The sequence below is a fragment of the Podarcis raffonei genome, chromosome Z (genome assembly GCF_027172205.1).
Source record: "Podarcis raffonei isolate rPodRaf1 chromosome Z, rPodRaf1.pri, whole genome shotgun sequence".
In the NCBI taxonomy this organism is placed as follows: Eukaryota; Metazoa; Chordata; class Lepidosauria; order Squamata; family Lacertidae; genus Podarcis; species Podarcis raffonei.
In genome coordinates, this window is record NC_070621.1 from 2,720,335 (window position 1) to 2,742,768 (window position 22,434).

Below are 22,434 nucleotides of genomic sequence, written 5' to 3' on the forward strand. Positions count from 1 at the left end.
AATAATAATAAAAAAGACTTACAGATTGTTTGCATTATATAACAAGTTCTTACAGCAGAAAGCTCGAGAACGAGGAAGAAAGGCTCCAGGGCCATGTTTCTTTTCTGCACGGTGGACGCACACTGTTGGGGGGGGGGGCAGAAATTAAGCCGAGCAGGGCAGGGGGAGTGGCGGAAGAGTGTTTGGCTGGTGGCAAGCTGCTGCCCCTTGTGCCTTTTGCACAGCTTTAGGAAGAACAACAGGATCCGCCAGTGGAAAGCCCCAAGAGAGAGGTTGCATGGAGTTTGAGATCTGTTTGCTAAGGCGCTCTGGGCCTTTCTTCTCGGGCCTGAGGGGGGGGGGCCGGGATGACTGCAAACTGCTGGGAAGAACCGACCCCCCCCCCCAAGGACCAGCTTCCTCTTCTGCAGGAAAACCAAACCTGTTAAAATGACTTCGGAGAAGGAGCAAGTAACATCTCCATTGAGCACGAGAGCTGTGTCAAAGGGGAGTGCCAGGAAGAGCGCAGGAGAGGTCATCTGTTAAGCTACCATGGGCATACACCAACGGACGTATTGACCTCTGTGTGCAAGCACAGAACTGGAAGATTTGGGTACTAGAGGTGCCCAGGCAACAGGGCCTCTCCTCCGCGAAAGACCCCCACCCTGCAAACCTAAACCAACAGTGGTGGGCCATGGGCGGGGGGAAGTAGCTGCTCCAAAAGTGCCTATAGGGACCACTCCCCACTAGAACTCCTCCCTGGCATTTTAAAAGGTGCACATTCAAAATGTTTACAAACCCCACCCCCTGCCCCCACAAAAAGTCTCTTGCAAAGAGGGGTTCCTGCCAGGGGTGGCACATCCTGCATTTAAAATCTTATACTGAGAACCTTGCAATACCTTCCACAGGACTCATTATTTGGACAGATCTCATTCCGGGACATGAACTCAGACAGTGCCCTGATCTATTAAATCTTTTCCCCATCCGTACAGGTGACTTGGTGGCATGTTTTTGGTTTTTTTTTTTGCGGGGTGGGGGGCAAGTATAAGGAGGCAGGGAATTCTTAAGGTTCACACATTCAGCGGTGCTTGTTTTATGCTAGTGGTTCATCCGCACCCCTTGCAGAGATCAGGGTGCATCAAAACAAGCTGATTGTCTGAGGCTGCAGACTGTTCGGGCCCTTATGGACTCATGGGGCATAGTAAAGTAGGGCTGCAAGTTTTCAAATTAGATTTGAAACTCCATCTCCTGTGGGGCGGGGAGAGGGGAGAAGTTCGTTCTTGTAACAGTCCACGTTTCTGAGGGCTGGGTACAAGGTTTGTGCTGGACCTATGGGCTTGGTGCGTGGCAGCTCAAAACCATGTTGGAGCCACGAGGAATTCAAGGAAGTCCCAGTTCTTCCAAGACTGTGTGTGCATGGAACACGTTCTCTTTAAGAGGGGCTCCTCGGCTCCCCTACGCTTTGATCCACCCACCGCTGTGACGGATGGGCTGATAAGGCGGTGAGGAATCCTCAGGACTAAGCACCAACAAATCAACCCACAAGCTGGTTGGAGGTTAGTAAGCACAGCACCCGCCCCCTGCCATGATGCTGCTGTGACCCCTTCCCTGGAGGGCAGGGGTTAGTTAGGAACCACTAATCCTGGGCTGATGGCGATCCTGACAGGGGGAGACATTTTTCAGAAGCTGCCGTCCTTGCTCCACTCCCCATTAAAACAGGATAGTATTCCAGAAACTGGACTGCTTGGGGTTTATTTTTTGGACTGTTTTTATTCCTAACGCAGACTGTGGAAGAAAAGAGATAACAGTTACCGATCTTCATGCTTCTGTGAGGCCGGTTCCCCACCCCTTCATTGTCCACCTCGTCCGGCTGTTTAGCGGCGATGCCATCAGCAGCAAAGGCTTCACGCAACACAACCCTTTTCACTAACAAACCTCCAGAAAGCTAAACTATGCCAGAAAAGAGAGAGAGAGAGAGAGAGAGAGAGAGAGAGAGAGAGAGAGAGAGAATGTGTGTGTGCGTGCATGAGTGCAAGTTTGGGGTATGTGGGAATGCTGCCCATCTGAAGTACAACCACCACCCTCGTTCAGGTGAAGGACCTCTGATGCTAAAGTGTAGCCGAGAGAGCTTCTTGCAAATGGGTACCTTAACCTAAGTTGGCAGATCTGCAAAGAGGAACATGGGGTGTTGTTGTTGCATCGTTTTGCATCATTAATGGCACATCATTAATGCCTTGATTTCCCCACTTGTCAAATGAAGAGATTGGGGAACAGGCAGGACGGATCTGCCTCTACATATTCTACATTGCACTTGGCCCTGCACACTTGAGTGTCTTGGGAGTCTTCATAGACATGTTTCTCTTATAGTTTATAGACAACTAGCGGCAGTGGTAAAGGCTTCCTGGTCTTCTGGCCCTGCCACATCTCAACAACCTCATGACATGCTGTACAGTGCCTTGGCCCGAGTCAGGCCATGTGCCAGTCTAGTTCAGTACTGTCTGCACTGATTGGCAGCAGCTCTCCAGGGTTTCCTTCCCAGCCCTACCTTAGAAATGTTTTCAGGGGCTGAAACGGGGTGTGCTTAACATACAAAGGAGATGTTCTGTCCACTAAGCTAAGAACTAGCTTTCCCCATCCATCTGCTGATCTGCCAGTGAATGAACCCAGAACCTCCTGCTTGCTCTGCCAGTGAGCTACAGTCCATCACCACAAGTGTTCACTGAGTTGGCACAATCTGGAGCAAGACAGGCAAATCTCTGCCACCTCCCAGACTTTTTGCTCCAGTGTCCCAGTTTTTGGTCCAGCGATTCTGGACCACAAGGGAGCCCAACTGAAGCCTCAAGCCAACTGAAGCCATGCAGAGACTCAGGTCAGACATGGGCATTGCCTGGGCAGTCAAGGCTGGCATAAACCACAATGCTAAGGAAAACTTCTGCAGTGTGCAGTTTCTCAGAAAGTTAGCCCTGTCTACAAGGATAATTTACTTTCCCAACGGTATGCAAGCCCAAGGCAGCTTAGCCAGCGAGAGGGAAAATGTACCCAAGCTGGCGAGTGAGTTTGTGTGTTTGTGGGCAGGTTATGGCTTGGTGCATAGCCTTGTCTCCAGCATGGCAAAGGGGCCCCCAAAACGAATGGCCCAGCCACCCTCCAGCAACTTTATACATATATTAGGTATGTTGCCTTAGGAATGGAGGAAGCTGCTATAAACTGAATCAGACCATTGGTCCACCTTGCTCAACACTGCCTGTTCTGACTGGCGGAGGCTGTCTCCTGGCCCTACATGAAGATGCCATCGGGATTGAATTTAGGACCTTCTGCATGCAAGAAAGATGCTCTCCCCCTAAAGCAGCAACTCTCCAGGCTCTCATGCAGAAATGGGCCTCTGGGGTCATCTATCACCTAGCCCTTTGGGAGACGCCACTGGGTGACTGGCCCGGGAACCTTCTGCATACAAAGCAGGTGCCCTGCTACTGAGCTATGAGCAGTCTGATCACTGGCTACTGCAGAGGTCATTCTGGAGCTCCTTTCAAGCTCACTGTGATGGCTGTGTGTCCCACCCCCCGCCTTGTGTGGAGGCATGGCTTGAAGGACACCTTCCGACGCCTGTGTGGCATTCCTACAGGTGGAGCATAATCTGGAGGTGGGGTTTCCATTCATCCTTCCTCTCTGCCCTCCTGGGGAATGACCTACACCTGTGAGGAGAGGCCAGGGCGAATCCCAAAGCAGAGGCGGCAACGGGCGATGGCCAGCAGCGGGACGCAGCTAGAGAGAACACCCCAGCGCGGCAGGGCGGGGCTCCCCAGTGACACAGCTGGGCCAGTGGCGGGCGGCGGTTTGGTCCTGCAACCTTTCGCACAAGTCCTGCTAGCTTGTCCCTCGGCCTCTAGCGGGCTCCTGAGGTGTGTCCTTCAGGAAGTAGAAAAGGGCGGTGACTCTCCCCCTGCAATGATCTGCTCCGCACGGTCGATGGTCTCCTCGTCCCTCGAACTCGGGTTCGGGCTGGGGGGACGTCAGGGCTCCCCGTCTTTGCCGAAAGAGGGCTGTGGGGTTCTCTCTGTCCTCCCCCGCTCAGGGAGGGCCGGTGGGCGGGGAGGAAGCACCAAGCACCCTTGCAACGTGGTGGCTCACCCTTCCTTCCTGCCGCCGCCGCCACCGCTGCTCTCTCTGCCCGGGCTCTCCTCCTCTCTTTCTCTCCTCCTCCTCCTCCTCCTCCTCCTTCCTCCTCTCCTCTCCTTCCTCTCTCCTTTCCTCTCAATCTCCCTCAGCAGCAGCCGCCAACTCCCACCGGGCTAACAATTGCTGCTGTTTCGGAATTCGCCGTTCTCGGTAATCTGCAATTTAGTTGGGTTGGTAGGGGAGATCCCGTTACGGGTCTGCGAGCTGTACCTCTCTTTCAGCTGGGTGAGGGCGCTCATGAGCCGGGCATTGGCTGCGTCCAGGGAGGCAATGCGCTTTTCCTGCAGCGGAAGGGGGAGAGAGGAAACAAAACAGAGAGAGAGGGAGAAAGAGAGAGAGAGAGAGAAAGAAAAAAAGAGACCAGCATTGGAACAGGGGGAGCTGCCTCTCGCCCAGTCAGATCTGGGGGTTGTTTTAACCATTCAAGTTACTGTCCATCACTGCCTCCTAGGGAAGCGAGTGCCATGGTTTAACTCTGCATTGCATGAAGGAGTCCTTCCTTTTCTCTGTCCTGAATCTCCCACCACTCAGCTTCATTGGATATCCACGAGTTCTAATGTTTTGAGACAGTGAGAATAGCTTGCTTCTCTCTGCTTTCTGCATGCAGTACAGTCATACCTCATGTCACGTTTGCTTCAGGCTACGCATTTTCAGGTTGCGCCCCGCGGCGACCCGGAAGTAACGGAACAGGTTACTTCCGGGTTTCGCCGCTCGCGCATCCGCGCAAAAAAATGACACCACGCGCATGCGCAGAAGCGGTGAATTGCGACCCGCGTATGTGCAGGCGCAGGTTGCGTTCTGTTCAGGTTGCAAACGGGCCTCTGGAATGGATCCCATTCGCAACCAGAGGTACCACTGTATATGATTTTATACACTTCTATAATTTTGTTCAATTTTGTTCAATTTTTCCTTTTGTTCAATTTTTCTCTAAACCAAATCCTGTGGCCTTTCCTCATTTTGGGTGTGTGTGTGTTTCCCTCCATCCCTTTGATCATTTCTGCTGTTCTTTCCCAGATCTTTCCCAGTTTTTTGAGGTGAGACCACCAGAACTGCACACAGAACTCCAAATGCAAAGGTTTTTTTTAAAAAAATAAAAATGCAGGGAGCGAGGAAGCGAAGAGGAGACTGAGCAGGCAGGATGGGGAGAGATCTGCATCTCACCTCTGTGTGTGCCTGTGCGCACACACTCCAATGTGTATATAATGGCAGCTCAGTGTGTGAATATACTTGCCAACTGGGCCACTGCTGGCATATGGCCCCTGGAGATGCTGGAAAGGTGGTAAAGCGGCCCTCAGTCTCCATCACACAGACCATTAAGAGTCTGAAAATTCTTGAACTGATGGACAACCCCAAGCTGTGTGTTTGATACTTGTTTCCTTCCTCCTCCGTTGTATAAGAGAGTTGGGGTGTGGATGTTGGTGGGGCAGGGGTGGCCCCTACCCAGGGAGCAGGAAAAGCAGAATGCTTGTGACAAGGGGCCACAACCTCCCTCCACTTTCTCTACCTGCCTGTGCACAGAGTGTGCCCAAAGCCCTTTGCCTTGGGCCAAAGCCATCTGCAACAGGCTGATGAAGATCTCCCGGAGACTTGTCTGATTTTCGATATTGAATAGTGCCCAGAGACTAATTAAAGAACCAGCCAAGCGGTGCCTTTGCATAGGCCAGCAGTTTCTCTGATTGCCTGCTAATGGCGCAGAGCAGCAAGGGAGGGCCATGTCTTCGAAATTAGAAGCTGAACAAATCCCCAGAGCCTGCTCAGATAATAGACTCTCTCTCCACCGTCCCCAGTGCTCTGCCTGCAAAACCATTCACCAATCCCCTGCGGGGAAGGTCACAGCCTCCAATCCGGGCCTCTGTGTAGCCTGGCGGGCAGAGACAGAGCAGGCAAAGATTTCTCTCTCCCGTCGCTGGCTAAATTTACAGCTGCTAAACAGCAGAGGAGCATGGCCAGGTTTGAGAAGCTGGCAACCCAGGCATGGAAACGGCCATGGAAGCGTAAGGACAACATCCTGTCCTCACAGCAGCCAGCCAGATGCCCCAATGTGAAATCTGCAAGCAGGACCAAAGCACAAGAGCAACACTGTCCCCTCCTGTGGCTTCCAGCAACTTATATACAGAAGCACCGCTGGTTAGTAGCCAGCAAGGTGTTGTGACAACTCTGGAGCTGCTTGGTGCTATAGGACCAAAATGTGTGCCTTCCTGGTAGACAGGTGCTGCAGGAGACCTGTGGCAGCTCCAGGTGAGCTTTGCTTGCAGGCACCTACCTGTGCGTCTATGATCTTCTGCTTGGAGTCCACAGCTGCCTGCATTTCTGCGTGATCTTTTTTCAACTCCTCCTCCACTGACATCAGCCTGTTGGTGGAAATTTTGCAATAGTTTCAAGTCTGACTGTCCTCCTTTGCTGGTTTTTTTTGGGCAATTTATAACCCCCACCCCAATTTGTGGCTACAAGCCTGGAGCAAACCATCGAAGCAAGGTTGGAAACTTGCTTACGGCAAAAGGGTAGGAGGCTGAGGACTTCTGGAGTGTGCTGCAGCTGGATCCAGCCAAAGGCTCACTTAGCCTGGAGCACTCGAAGTGGGGACGAAGGGAAGGGGCAACGGTAGCGGCTGAGCCAATCTGTGGATCATCAGGATGAAAGCCTGGAATTTCATCACAAACCCAGGAGGGAGGGGTGGGGGGCTGTCCCATGGCTGATGAACCCCACTGCACCTGCAGAGGGCCTTCTCAGTGGAGGCACCTGCCCTGTGGAACACCCTCCAAGCAGATGTCAAGGCAATAAACAACTATTTTACTTTTAAAAGACAACTGAAGGTGGCCCTGTTTTGGGAAGTTTTTAATGTCTGACGCTGTATTGTTTTTAATATTTGGTTGGAAGCTGCCCAGAGTGGCTGGGGAAACCCAGCCAGATGGGCGGGGCATAAATATATTGTTGTTGTTGTTGTTTGTTGTTGTTGTTTCCAGATATCCTTGGATTATTCCAAAAGCCTATACCCCGAATTTAAAAGTGAAATGAATTATCAAGGTAGCATCCAGCATAAAAAAACCTATGGACTAGAAACTTAGTTATGGTGTTCTAAATAAGGGGTGGAATTCAGTTTATGAACCCCTTCAGAGGAAGCTCCAGTGGGGGCGGTGTGGAGGTGGTGGGGTTTAGGGAGAAACACCAAACAGCAGACAGGGAGCAGTGGGGGGAGTGTGTCTGGCAAGCTGAAATGGTTGCCTGCATGGAATGAAAGCTTTAGTGTGATACTGAATTCCTCCACAAGTTTATTGCATTTGTATCTCACCTTTTTCTCCAAGGAGCTCTAGGGGGCGTACCTAGTTATCGCCCCTATTTAGTCAGGTAGGTTAGGATGAGAGATGGTAGCAAGCGGCTCAGGGTCACACTCTAGTTGATTTCACTCATGGCCAAGTAGGGATTTGAGCTCTGGTCTCCCAGGTCCTAGTCTGACACTCTAAGCACAACACTGCACTGGCTCAGGTGTGGTGCTATGACCAGTTTAAGGCTGGTGGGGCAAGAAGGCTGTTCAGTCGTGAGGCCAGGGAAGCCCCCTCAGCACTTGAGCAACGTGTTGGCTAGACTAGGGAACTGGGTGTCAAATCGGCAGCTTTATACTGCCAGGGAGAACCTGATTGGCCAAGCTGCAGGACCACTCCCGGGCCACCTGTGGTGCTGCAACACAGCAAAAACCAAGTCCTCACAGGTCCTAGTCTGACTCTAACCCAGGGGTCGGTAAGGTTTACCTCACCTGGGCCAGGTCACTCCAGTGAAGATCCCTCTGTGGGCGGGATCGTGCACCTGCAATTTCCAGCGTCTGCACAGACACGATTTCCAGAATCTGTGAATGTGCAGACGCGATTTCCGGCCCTGCAGAAGTGAGTCCCCGCGTCACGCTGGTTTAGTGCAGTGCGCAGGGACTCACTGAGTGTGCAGCTTCGTTTGGGGGCAGGTTGTGGGCCGGTTAAACAACCTCCGTAGGCCACTTGTGGCCCATGGACCTTAGGTTGACCTTAGGCCCGGGGGCTGGATCCAGCCCAATCGCCTTCTAAATCCAGCCTGCAGACCGTCCGGGAATCAGTGTGTTTTGACATGAGTAGAATGTATCCTTTTATTTAAAATGCATCTCTGGGTTATTTGTGGGGCATAGGAATGTGTTCATTCCCCCCCAAAAAAAATCTAGTCCGGCCCCCTACAAGGTCTGAGGGACAGTGGACCGGCCCCCTGCTGAAAAAGTTTGCTGACCCCTGCGTCTAACCACAACACTCAGGGCCTTTCTCCTGTGTGCATCCAGCTGGGGTCTTGAACGGTTTCACTGCCTGAGGTGAGACATGAAGCGCCTTCCCTGCTACCATTGCTTCCCTTACCTGGGTCGCACAGTAGCGCCCACGATGTAGTGATGACAATGGCGGGTTTTGGAAAGATCTCGCAGAGCGCGAGAGAGATCTTGCTAAATTTTGGCGACATGTCACAGAGCATGCACACTATCTTGCGAGATTTAGGCGAGATCACACAGAACGCATGTGAGATCTTGCAAGATCTCACAAAGTGCATGGAATATTGCAGGGTGCAAGAGATCTTGCAAGATTTCAGTGGGATCTCATGAAGCGCACGAGGCCTTGCAAGCTTTCAGTGATAGATGGCGGAACAGAGGGGGTCTCACCGGAAGCCACCAACATGGCTTTGCCCATGAGGTTCCGCATCCCAAGATGGCTGCCTCAGCCTGTCTCAGGCTGCTCCTCCTACCTGCTGATGATGCCCTTCATCTGGATCTCTTTGTCTTCCTGCTGCCGCCGCAGACGCTCCTCACTCTCCTCCAGCCGCGCCTGATACTCCAGCACCAGCTTCTGAGTATTCTCCTCCTGGCACTTGAAGCGAGCTTCGTACTCCTCCAGCTTCTTGTTCGAGATGCGCAGCTTGTCCTGCAGGACCACCACGTCCTGCTGATACTGCTGTTGTGCAGGAAACATGCAGGAGAAAGGGCTGTGAGCACCCTTGCCACCCATGGACTCCCCTGCTCCACACAGCATGGCGGGGCCCGTGCCAGCAACCACACCCACCCCGGTCAGCCGCTCAAAGCCCTTCTGTCTCTGCCCAGCCATCTCCTCCAAGCCACCACTGGAGCAGCGCCACCTGTCCACAGGTACGTGTGTGTTTTGCACATTGGAAAGACTCCGTATGGAACCGTATGGAATCATGGGATTGGAAGGGGCCTAGCGGGTCCTGTAGCCCAACTCCCTGCAATGCGGGCATTTCAGCTTAGTGTGGAGGAAGACAGGAGCAAGGCAAGTCATAGTGGGAGGTGTGTGTGTGTTTTGATTTCGGGCACTTCTTCCAACAGCGGTCTACAGTGGGTGGGTGTGGAGAGGCAACACACAACCTACACTCCTCCAGATGTTGCTGGACTACAAGAAATCTGCTTCCAGGCCAGGTTCAAGGTGTTAAAGGTAAAGGGACCCCTGACCATTAGGTCCAGTGGCGGACGACTGTACAGCTTCTGGGTCATGTGGCGAACCAGAGCAGCGCACGGAAACGCCGTTTACCTTCCCGCCAGAGCAGTGTCTATTTATCTACTTGCACTTTGATGTGCTTTCGAACTGCTAGGTTGGCAGGAGCAGGGACCAAGCAACGGGAGCTCACCCTGTCGCGGGGATTTGAACTGCCGACCTTCTGATTGGCAAGCCCTAGGCTCTGTGGTTTAACCCACAGCACCACCCATGTCCCCAAGGTGTTAGAAGTTAGTATATAAAGCCTTTAACAACTTGGGCCTAGTTTACATGCAAGATTGCCTTACCCCAAAAGGCACCCACTTCACTGCTTTGACAGGGAGAACTGGCACCACTACAGGTGTCACATAAAACCCAATTGTTTAGTGTGGCAGCACCTGCACTTTGGAACTCCCTGCCTATTGATACCAGGCAGGTGCCTTTGCTGTATTCTTTTCAGTGCCTGCTAAAAACATTCCTGTTTAGACAAGCCTTAGCCTTTTTCAGAATTTTCTCTGTGTTTTAAACTATTGTAGTAATTTTTTCTTTTTCACAAACTGCCTTGAGGCTTGTTTCTTTACAATCAAATGGGGTGCAAATTTTATGAAATACACATGCTGGCTCCTAGGAGCTGGATTCCCTTATTTACCTAGTCTTGCTTCCCCAGTGGAAACAGGGCATTAAAATGGTTCCACTAAAAAAAAAAAGAGGAGCAAATCCTAATTTTGTCCAGCACCCTGCAAACGGGCAGTTTGCTCCGGATTTTAATCTTCTCTGCCTCCCCACCCCAACAGCCCACAACTGCCCTATACAGCTGAGATATGGAGGATTGAAACCACTGCTGCTGTTTTTTTCTTATTTATGACTTTAGTGCTTCTTATCTTTTCTGGTAAACCGCTTTGAGGCAGTCATGTGGTGCGTAAATTTCATGAAATAAATGAATGGATAAACAGCATGCAGGGGTTTCCACTGACTCAAAGCCTGCAACACATGCGTGTGCACATGCCATGTGGTCGTATCAGGATTCTTTTGCTGTGGGCTTTATTTGCTGTGCTTTATTGACCCGTGCAAACGCTGTAGGAATCTCCACTGAAAGAACTTTGTGGAAGCCCTCTCAGCATTCCTTTCTTACAGGGGTTCCAGCAATGAATAGCAGGGAGGGACTGGTCAGTCTCTCTCTGTGTGTGTGTGTGTGTATGCACAAAGGAACTGAGACAGTGCACAGCCATGGCAAAGGTGCCCACGCGCATCCGTTTTACGGCGCCACCCTGGAATTCAGGAGAAGTGAAGAGCTTTAGTGGCAGTGGCTCAGCAGCAGAGCATCTGCCTGGCATGAGGCTCCAGGTTCAGCTCCTGCAAGGATCTCCAGGTAAGGCTGGAAGCGACTCCCCCCTGAAACCTCTGGAGGGCCACTGCTGCTGCCCGTCAGTGTAGGTAACGCTGAGCTAGATGAACCAAGTGCCTGACTCAGCTTCCGGCACCCTCACAAAGAAACAAATGAAGCTGCGGACGCCGCGGAGGAGAAACTTCTCACCTCTCCCTTTTAACTGGGCGGCTTCGGGAGAGGCAGGCAGGAAACAGGTGGGAGGCAGAGAAGGAGGCGAGAATTGGAAGGCACTTGTGCCAACCGGAGAGTATGGTTCCAGTGGAGACAGTGGCAATGAGGGTGGCACTGGCAGCGAGGCAACAGTGGTTGCTCCCGTGCCTGCTCTCCTCCCGTCCAGATCTTACCATGTGGCACAGCTGTGGGAGGTGTGTCTGTGGGGCAGGGAACGGGGCATGGATTATGTCAATGGCGCCAGCAAGGGAATGACAACAGCACAACAGAAATGCAGGAAATGAGCAATGCCAGGCTGGGATTATAAAAATGCTCAGAGCTGCTCTTGTCAAGGCAAGACAGGCCCCTTCTTTGGGGGTGTGGGCTGGGGAAGGAGGAGGGACATAACCTGCTGCCCAGGTTCTCTCTGTAGGAAGGACCTCTCCAGATACAGCTGGGAGTCTTCCCTGCCTGAAAGCCTGGGGAGATGCTGCCAGCCAGTGTTGACAACGCTGAGCTGGCCAGACCAATGGTGTTTATTTACCTGTTTCACTTATTTATTGCTTTTATATCCTGCCTCTCTTTCTCCAAGGAGCTCAAAGTGTCTGTGCATGGCCCTTTTCACTTAATTCCCACCACCAGCCTGCGAGGCAGGTTAGGCTGAGGGGCAGGAACTGCTCTCCTTGGAGAACAGAAAAGGGAAGAGACAAACGCAATAGGTAAAGTGGTCAGGGAGGGTGGGAGTGGCAGCCTGAGGTCATCAGGAGGGCTGCAGGACCTACACCCCCAACGCCCTGCCCTACATGAAAAGCAGTAGTGGGCAAGGAGCAAGGGCCACTGCAGCCTTCAAACGGCACAGGCGGGGGAGCGGATGTGTTTACAAAGGCAACTGTCTCTCCCTCCAGAGAGGCCACTTCTGCGTCCTGCCCGGCGTTACCTTTTCCCCTTGGCCGAACTCCTCTTTATTCCGGATCTTATCCCTGTGCTTGGGTTCTGGGTCACTGCTCTCCTCTTCTAAAAACTGCACGTTCATATTCAAAAGCCAAGCGGCTGTGCGGTCCAGGGCATTGGGGTTCACAGGAGAAGGGGCCTAAAATGAAACATAGAACCACAAGCGAAAAGAGGGAGTGGAGGGGGGGGGGAGAAAAAGAAAAAAGGGGAAACCGGAATGGACATGAAGCTAGAGAAAGACAGAGAGCACATGTCCCAAATACCCAACACTTGGGTCTTTGGTTTAGTAGGCAGTCTTCCTAGAGCCAAGCCTTTACTAAGACTTTAGACTGGAGGGAAGCTTCACCTGCCAACCTGATATGGTTTGTTTTGAGCCTGAAATGGTTCACACTACAACCGCATTCTACGCAGGCTTTCTGTTGCAAGGGTCCTGTGTACACACACAAATGCATATACACAAAACCATCCTGCCATACAAGCACCACTAGCCTTCTGGGGCCAAGTGGGCTTTGACGCTCCCCCAAGTGATGGCAGAGCGCTCAAAAGCTCTTCTCACACCAGGAAATCTCAACAGGGAAAAAAGCTCTCTCCTTTGCTTGCGTTCAGCTCATGGAATTTCTACCTGCGTATGGTTGAAATCATGTGAGTTAAATCTTCTCAAGGTGTCACCGCGCTGTGCTTTGAACATTACTTCTGGCCCAACTTCATCCCTGAATGAGAAGGCTGCCCCTCCCAAGTCTGCTCCCCATATTTGGAGGTGCTTTTTACAGAGGGACAATTTCCCCCACGACAGTGGACAGAGCTAGCAAAGTTTTATTAGGAGGGTTTTGGGGTGGGGGTGCAGCTCTCTATTGCTAGAAAGAGGTACTTTAAATGTCTCATATCCCCCCCACCCCAATGTAATGCTGTTCCAGGGCATACCTGGAAGAAATCTTGCCCCTGCGCCGCCCCCCCATGACACAATGATGGGAAAAAGAAAATGACAGATGTGTCAGAAAAATAAGGTAGCAGCGGCGCTAGCAGGTTTACTGCATAGAGACCTACTGCCAGTACCCTGAACCCATCAGGAGATTTGGGTTCTCCCTCTCCCAGATTTGCCTCTGAAATTCACCCCCCACTTCTTGAGCTGAAGAATTTTGAAATCTGTATCAACGACTTATCTTCAGCTCCCTCTACCCTTATCTCTCTGCAGCTTCCCTAAGAAAACAGCCAAATCTGTTTTGTGGCTGAGCTGACCTCTAAAGGAGAAACAACCCTGGCTCACAGCTCCTGCTTGCAACCTCCCCACTCTGGGGAGCGAGAGGCACTGTGGATGCTCCCAACCCACCAGCTACTAGCAGACCTAGAGAGAGTGGATGTGACTGAGGCCTTAATTAGCCCTCAAATAACAATTAACATGGTTGAATTTGAACAAGGAGCTTCATTATTTATTGTGTTCCCAGCTAATAGATGAGGGGATGCAGATGAGCACCAGGAGGGGGTGGTGGTGGAGGAGAGATTATGGCACCAGGCTCAGGTGCAGGTGGGGGGAGGGCTTGATCCAACCACTGACCCCTTTCCAGCTGTAGTTTCTGGTCAAATGGGGCTGTTTGGAACGACTCCAGCAGCTTGCAAGTCCCTGTTTGAGCAAAGGTCACAGCCTTGAGAGGAAAGGATACCAAGGGGTCATCTAGCTGGCTGGCCTAGCGTGGCAGCTCCTCTCACCCGCCCCTTCACCTGCTCTGGGCAACGCTTCCCAACACCCTCAACCAGTGTGCATGTGTTTCGGCTGGGGAGGGCACAGGGAACGACCAACCTGCTCTCAATTTCTCTCTAGCTTCGGTCGAACTACTCCAACCAGTGGTGCTTCTCTGCCGCACACGGAAGCAGCAAGATCGTGAGATGGCACTGGATTTGGTGTGGCGTGGGATGGGGTGGGGGAAGCCGGAACATTTATGGGCAAAAGCAGCAGCTGGATGGCAGAGCGAGATGAGGAACAGCCTCCCGCCCCGAACCACAGACCTGAGATGGTGCAGATTCTGGCTGGAGAAGCGAGGTCCTCAGCCAGGTGCCCTCTCTGCCACCTCTCCCCAACCTGCTCCTCCTGCCACGCCCGCACTGACCTGCTTATGCACCGTTCGCTGCTTCATCTCTGGGCTGTCTCCCTTGGAGGAGGACGACTGCTGCCGGAGCCGTGCCCCGCTGCCTGGCCAGTCGGGCGAGGAGGAGAGCATGCCGCCGCTGGAGGGGCGTGGGTACTGCATCGTGCTCAGCAGCGAGGGCGGCGTCCGGCCCCGAGTCACTGGCGGGGGTGGTGGGGGCGGGGGCGGCTGGTCTATCCGCCTCTGGGGCCCCCCGCTGTTCTGCCGGGGCATGGTGGGCTGGCCACCCTTGTCCGAAAGCGAGAGTTGTCGGCGGGCCAGCTCCCCTGCCCGCCGGTTGAAGTCCTCAGTTGCAGCAGCAACTACAGCGGGGTTGCCAAAGCCGTGCTTGCCCACTGCTGCCAAGTCCTCACTGTTGCTGTGGGAGCTGAGCGAGCTGTGGCACTCGGAGCCCGAGTCCGCCAGCCCACGAGGCGAGAGGGGCAGACCTGCTGCCATCTGGTACACAGGGTTCTGGAAGGAGAGGGGCGCCAGGAGCTGGGGCCGTCCGGGGGTGCCCTCTGTGCCGGGTGTCGTGGGGGTCTGGCCTGCCCGGCGCACAGTGGCCATGGCGGCCACGGCGTTCTGCTGAGTCCGCGTGCCCCAGGGACCCGGGGCCTGCCCGATGGAGGGGGGCCCATCGCCGAGTGGGTCAGCCGGCCCCGGGAGGGCAGCCACACCATCCAGAACCCGGCTGTCCTGCAAGTCCACCATGGAGAGGCTCTTGCTGCCGTTGGACATCTGGACGTCGGGCTCATTGGCCTCCGAGTAGCTGGAGCTCCGGGCGGGTGAGGGCTGGGCCCCCGCAGACCTTGTGACAAAAAACAAGTCCTTGTTTTCAGGGGTTGGAGACGGTAACCGTGTGAAATCTATCAGACTGTGGGGGAAATAAAAACGCATAAGGAGAAGAAGGAGAGGAGGAAAAGAAGGAGACAGAGAGAGAAAGAGCTGTGGTCGCTGCACGAGAGGCAGCAGCTCTTTCACAGGACAGCAAGCAAGCAAGCAAGCAAGCAAACAAAAAACACCCCAGCGCCATCAACACTCATGCGCCCACGCAGGCTGTTGGGAGGGCGGACGTCTCCTGGATGTGGCACGCCAGGTGGGAAATGCTGAAAGGGCCACGGCTTGTGGCCTGGGCACCTGCCTTGCATGCAGACGATCCTGAGCTCCATCCCCAACTGGGAATAGGGCTGGGAACTGCCCCCTGCCCGAACTCTGAGGTGCTGCTGCCAACCAGTGTAGGCAGCACTGACCCTGGTGGAAGTTTCCTATGGTCCTAGGCCTCCCCCTTCGTTATGACTCCTCCCTTATTTTTCTGGTGGCTGGCAAGTCAGCCTCCGCCCCCGTTGTGCTGTTAAGGTTCTGTGCATGGGTGCAGCATCAGAGGGGAAGGGGGCTGCCAGCACCAGGTACCGCAAAGCCCAGTCACGTCAAGGAAAAGCACTTCCAGGATTCTGCCTTCTGAGGCCACCTCCTTCCTGGGAATATACAGAGTGTGCCGGGCAGGGAGCCTCTTGGCTTTCATTGCTGGTTGTCAACTAGCTGGCGGGGCTACCTGGCCTGAGGGGGCTGCCCACAGCCCAGCTCAGGCACAGGGATGCTCAGCAGTAAAGGAGAGCCAGTGGTAGCATAGCGGTTACAGCAGTGTTTCTCAACTTGGGTCCCCAGGTGTTGCTGGACTACAACTCCCAACATCACGCCTAGCTAGCAGGACCAGTGGTCAGGGATGATGGGGGCTGTAGTCCAACCACAGCTGGAGGACTCAAAGTTGGGATGCACTGGGTTATATCCCCACTTGGATATGAAGCTTCCACTTGGGTTATAGTGTCAGCGGGAGATCAGGGTTTGAACTCCCCACTTGGGCCACTCACTGTCTTCCTCAGCCTAACTTACTTCACAGGGTTGTTGTGGGGATTAAAATGAGGAGGGGGGGCATCCTTGCCACCTTGAGCTCCTTAAGAGAAAAAATAGGCAGCGTACAGATGCAATAAGTGAGAAAATAAAATGAGACACTCTCAAAGAGGATGGAGATTCATGATTTTCATTCGTTATTAATATGTTTCGGTCCAATAAAAAGGCTTTCCTCATGGGGGAGGGCGTCATGTAAACAGCTCAGAAACAGCTGTTTTTAGAGAATCATGGAGTTGGAATGGACTCCTAAGGCTCTCTAAGAAGGAGTCTCCTTGTTTCATTCTGCCCACTGGATGCTTCCTAATGCCATGAGCCATAAAATTATTTTATTTTATTGGGGAGGCTTACAGTGTTTGTTTTACAAACCAAGTTATGTTTATCTTAATGGCATGCATATTATTTTGTGTATACAGAGAAGAACAGCACTGGGGAGCTGGAAGGGACCTCAAGGGTCATCGAGTCCAACCGCCTGCAATGCAGGAATTACAGCTAAGAAGCCGGCCTGTCTAGATGGACGCTGCCTGCCTGTGCTGGGGAGCTTGCTCTTCCCCAAAGGCATCTGGGGCTGGCTCACCCTGCAGCAACTCAGGGCTCCGGAACCATTATATTAAGAAAGCCTCTTGTTCTGCAAACCGCCATGTGGGTGAACAATTGATTTTCAACGACGGGGAAGAAAATGAGTTTTTGCAACAGCTAATGCTCTTAAGCCCAGATCAAAGGTGGGGTGGTTTTACAAGGGTGGTTAAGAGCATGCTGCTTTGAGATCCAGCCTTGTGCATCGTTTAAATCGTCCCCCTCTCCCCACTGATTACAGAGAGAATCTTGCTGCCGCCGCCACCCCTCTCCGATTGCTCATCTCTCTAATTAAACTCATAGCTTCTACCTGAAATTTATCCATTTCGATGTTTTACATTTCAAAACGAGGAGATACGCAAGGCGGCAGAAACCTTTAGCGGGCGAAGTGTCCATCCGCCATGTCCACCTTTTAGCCTCCCCCCTGCCCATGGCTGTCCCCCACCCCCAGGATCCTTCACGGCTGCCTCAGCCAGCTTTTCCACAAAATCTCTCCTCCATTCGCCTGGCAGGGCTCATCTCTGCTCCACCCCCACCCCCTGCCCTTGCCCGTCCTTACCCAGATAAGTCGTTCTCGATCACCATCTTCTGCAGCCCCACAGATATGCTGTTGCTAGCGTTGGGCGTCGAGGCAGCATGATCTGCTGTGACGGAGACTTGCACGCAGGACGGGTTGCTGAGGGCCGAATTGACGTCCCTCAGAATGCGTGGCAAGGGTCCAAGCTTTGTTGCTGTGCTCTGGAGGAGTGGGGAGAAACACAAGCAGGGTCATCACTGATCATGCCTATCCTAGCCACACAACCACATCTAGGCAACATGATGACCATATACATATACATGAAACGAGGTACCAAACTTTGTACTGTTTCGTCACTGCATACTACATTATTCCATGAGAACTGTTCCACAGCATTTGATATTTTCATTTATATACATTCATTCAAAATAAGATGGGTTTGTGAAGCATTCTATATCCACCCACTACGCTGATGAAGAATTCTACAAAACAGTAGTCAATATCCGGAATCACTGTTCAGTGCTGGACATCATTGTTGAATACACAAAGCTTCACAGCTTGTCTTCCACCGTACTAAATTTGGTACCTCACTTCATTTAAAGATTTTTCAGAGACTTTGAGACTAAAGATTTCATTTTGATTTTTTTGTGATTTGAAGGAATTCTATAAAGATTGTCTATTACGTATGTATATGGTCATCGTGTTGCCTAGACATTGTTGACGTTCTTTTTGCAACACAGGGGTTTGTTTGGATACTTATCCTAGCCACACAACAGAGAGGCTTCCAGTTCCGTCTTCAAATATTTTGTTAACTGGAGTCCACTATCAGCTTGACACAAGGGGTTCCCCATATGGGGCTTGAAGACTCTGAATGCCTTAAGATGGAAACCAGGCATTGGGGTTGGCCCTTCCCCATCCACACATGCAAGACAGATCACCCCACTCCACTGCTCCACTTCCTCCTTTCATGAGAATGTGATAAGAGTGCTGCTGGATTGGGTCCAGGGACCATCTAGTCCAGCATCCAGTTCTCACAGTGGCTGACTGAGTGCCCAATCCTCTTTTAAAGCCACCCAGGTTGATGGCCATCACTGCCTCCTGTGGGAGGGAGTTCCACAGTTCAACTATGCCCCTCATTCACCAGGCAGAGATGCACCAACCAGATGGGCATGGGAAGGCGAGTGTGGTTGGGGGAAAACAGCCTTAGGTGTCAAACTGAGACCTGTGCCATGCCTAATTATGCCAGTGGGTCAGATGACAGTGTCATGTAATAATAATAATAATAATAATAATAATAATAATAATAATAATAATATTTATACCCCGCCCTCCCAAACCAAGACCGGGCTCAGGGCAGCTAACACCCAATATAAAAACAAATTGATTGAGATACAACTTAAAAAACAAGATTAAAATACAACATCATTAAAACATTAAAATGCAGCCTCATTTCAATGGAAACTCAAATCAAAAACTTTTGGGGGAATGAAAACGTCGTCTTCACCAAGGCCAACTATCCAGACTGGTCCTACGTGGGCCAGAAAAAAGCCAGGGAAGTCCCCAAATAGGAGTTCCATCACAGAAGGAGAAAGGAAAAAAGAAAGAGGGGGAGGGGATCAAGTTGATCCCAAGCCAAAGGCCAGGCAGAACACAGGAATACAGCCTGACCACAAAACTGGTGAAATATACTCAGAGTCGCAAAGTGATTTCATGCTCTTTATTCAGCTCATAGTGGTGAGGAGGAATGAATGAAAGTCCCCTCAAAGTATCTGCTTTATATACATTATTTACACAACGGAAACATGGAAGGTGCCTAAAGAAGCCAGGGTGGCTATCTAAAGAACTTTTAACTGAGTTAAGATTAAAAAAGGATGTGTACAAAAAATGGAAAAGGGGGGAAACCACCAAAGAGGAATTCAAACAAATAGCCAGCACGTGTAGACACAAAGTCAGAAAAGCTAAAGCACAGAATGAACTCAGGCTTGCTAGAGAGGTTAAAAGCAACAAAAAAGGCTTTTATGGGTATGTTCGTAGCAAAAGGAAGAACAAAGAAACAGTGGGGTCACTCAGAGGAGAAGATGGTGAAATGCAAACAGGGGACACAGAAAGGGCTGAACTCCTCAATGCCTTCTTTGCCTCAGTCTTCTCCGATAAAGAAAACAATGCCCGACCTGAAGAATTTGGAGCAAATGATTCAGCAGAGGAAACACAGCCCAGAATAACTAAGGAGATAGTACAAGAATACTTGGCTAGTCTAGATGTATTCAAGTCTCCAGGGCCAGATGAACTGCATCCAAGAGTATTAAAAGAACTGGCAGATGTGATTTCAGAACCACTGGCAGTCATCTTTGAGAATTCCTGGAGAACAGGCGAAGTCCCGGCAGACTGGAGGAGGGCAAATGTTGTCCCTATTTTCAAAAAGGGGAAAAGAGAGGACCCAAATAATTACCGCCCAGTCAGTCTGACATCAATACCAGGGAAGATTCTGGAGCAGATCATTAAGCAAACAGTCTGTGAGCACCTGGAAAGGAATGCTGTGATCACCAATAGTCAGCATGGATTTCTGAAAAATAAGTCATGTCAGACTAACCTGATCTCGTTTTTTGACAGAATTACAAGCCTGGTAGATGAAGGGAACGCAGTGGATGTAGCCTACCTTGATTTCAGCAAGGCATTTGACAAGGTGCCCCATGATATTCTTGTAAAGAAGCTGGTAAAATGCGGTCTTGACTATGCTACCACTCAGTGGATTTGTAACTGGCTGACTGACCGAACCCAAAGGGTGCTCATCAATGGTTCCTCTTCATCCTGGAGAAGAGTGACTAGTGGGGTGCCACAGGGTTCTGTCTTGGGCCCGGTCTTATTCAACATCTTTATCAACGACTTGGATGATGGACTCAAGGGCATCCTGATCAAATTTGCAGATGACACCAAACTGGGAGGGGTGGCTAACACCCCAGAGGACAGGAACACACTTCAAAACGACCTTGACAGATTAGAGAACTGGGCCAAAACAAACAAGATGAATTTTAACAGGGAGAAATGTAAAGTATTGCACTTGGGCAAAAAAAATGAGAGGCACAAATACAAGATGGGTGACACCTGGCTTGAGAGCACTACATGTGAAAAGGATCTAGGAGTCTTGGTTGACCACAAACTTGACATGAGCCAACAGTGTGACGCGGCAGCTAAAAAAGCCAATGCAATTCTGGGCTGCATCAATAGGAGTATAGCATCTAGATCAAGGGAAGTAATAGTGCCACTGTATTCTGCTCTGGTCAGACCTCACCTGGAGTACTGTGTCCAGTTCTGGGCACCACAGTTCAAGAAGGACATTGACAAACTGGAACGTGTCCAGAGGAGGGCAACCAAAATGGTCAAAGGCCTGGAAACGATGCCTTATGAGGAACGGCTAAGGGAGCTGGGCATGTTTAGCCTGGAGAAGAGGAGGTTAAGGGGTGATATGATAGCCATGTTCAAATATATAAAAGGATGTCACATAGAGGAGGGAGAAAGGTTGTTTTCTGCTGCTCCAGAGAAGCGGACACGGAGCAATGGATCCAAACTACAAGAAAGAAGATTCCACCTAAACATTAGGAAGAACTTCCTGACAGTAAGAGCTGTTTGACAGTGGAATTTGCTGCCAAGGAGTGTGGTGGAGTCTCCTTCTTTGGAGGTCTTTAAGCAGAGGCTTGACAACCATATGTCAGGAGTGCTCTGATGGTGTTTCCTGCTTGGCAGGGGGTTGGACTCGATGGCCCTTGTGGTCTCTTCCAACTCTATGATTCTGTGATTCTGTGATTCTGTGGGCTGCACATGATTGGCTAATTCCGGAATTCTACTGTAAGCCAATCAGGTTGTGGATTCACTTCTATCTGGAGCATGATTGGGTAGTTCCTGCCAACCAATCATACTGCTGCATTGTTCTAGGACCAATCAGACTGCTGCATTCTGAATCCTATTGTTCTAGGACCAATCAGACTGCTGCCTTTTGGATCCTATTGTTCTAGGACCAATCAGACTGCTGCAGTTTGGATCCTATTCAACTCGGTACATAACAACTGGCAAGAACCAGTTAAGGAGGAACATAATGGTTGAATGTTAAGAGTGAGAATCAACTCCAGTTAAGATACAAGGAGGGTTCTGCATGTACAGTAAAAAAAATGGGTTAAGTGTTTCCAAGGAATGAAAGGCCCCCCAATCACCTGGAGGGCACTAGTTTAGGGAAGGCCTGTTTTCCAGACCGTCCTGTTTGAATAGAGGATTTTGTTTTGACTTTTTTTTTTTTAAAAAAAAGGAATATATTTACTTAACATTTAACAACAACAGCCAAGAATGTAGAACTTGAACTGGCAAAGACCAACTTAAGTTAGGTGCAAATAAGCTATGGTTTTTAAGAAGCCTGCAAACTCTGGCCATAAAAAATGCACCTAATTTTGTTCGCACAACAATGTGCCTGGAGGACGGATTTGGCATGCAAATTCTGCTGTCAAAGTCAGAACTCCTTTTCGTTCCTGAGTTTCATGTTTTCAGCTTGCCTGTCTTTGCTTATAAACATATCCACAGTTTTGTATGCTGACTGAGACTTTCCTGACAAAGAAGGAATGTTCGAATGCCGACGTACGTACTGCTCACTGTTGATTTCACATGATTATACACTGCATTTTTAAATTATTGCTTTGGTGGGGTAGTTTACTGGTGGGTGGTTATACAAATTCAACAAGCCAGCGGGTACCTGGTCCAGCTGAATCACAACTTCCCAGAGCAGAGAGTGTAAGGTGGAGAGTTCACGGCCCAGGTCAATGTACCCTTCGAAACCGGCCGTGTTGGATAGAGTCTCTGGGTTGGAAATCTCCAACAGGAACCGCTGCATGTTGGTCCACTCGTGCTCCAGGAACTGGTTCATGAAGGACATGTATTCTTCTTTGCTGCCAAACCTGTTACGAACAAAGCACATGAAGCGGTCTGGTTGGCCGCTGTGAGAACAGGGCGGTGGGAGAAGAGAAGTCTTTACATCTGACCCAGCGGCCAGGCTCCCCTGATGTTCATTAAGAATGGAACCTCCATGCCCAGAGGCTGTCTACCCATAAATACTGGTTTCTAAGGGATCAGGCAGGTTCTTGTCCTCACATCCTGCTTGGGTGCTGTGGGGCTAGAGGGGCCTTTGGTCTGTCCAGCAGTCAG

The 22,434-nt window shown here is 51.1% G+C and overlaps 1 protein-coding gene across 14 annotated transcripts in view; it reads right to left on the reverse strand.

Annotated features, from left to right (window-relative positions):
* Positions 1-329: 329 nt before the first annotated feature.
* Positions 330-22,434, reverse strand: part of DAB2IP (DAB2 interacting protein) — a 304,877-nt gene continuing 282,772 nt past the window's right edge. For 10 of the 14 annotated variants that reach the window (XM_053373754.1, XM_053373750.1, XM_053373763.1 and 7 more), the window contains 7 exons: positions 21,986-22,187; positions 17,293-17,471; positions 14,232-15,126; positions 12,116-12,268; positions 8,902-9,107; positions 6,419-6,506; positions 330-4,436 (listed from right to left, as the gene is read on the reverse strand). In XM_053373754.1, the coding sequence (XP_053229729.1) occupies positions 4,269-4,436; positions 6,419-6,506; positions 8,902-9,107; positions 12,116-12,268; positions 14,232-15,126; positions 17,293-17,471; positions 21,986-22,187 (1,891 nt within the window). In that variant the 3' untranslated portion in view covers positions 330-4,268. The remainder of the gene's footprint in view (positions 4,437-6,418; positions 6,507-8,901; positions 9,108-12,115; positions 12,269-14,231; positions 15,127-17,292; positions 17,472-21,985; positions 22,188-22,434) is intronic. The other 4 variants (XM_053373755.1, XM_053373751.1, XM_053373752.1 and 1 more) reach the window with 4 other exon arrangements.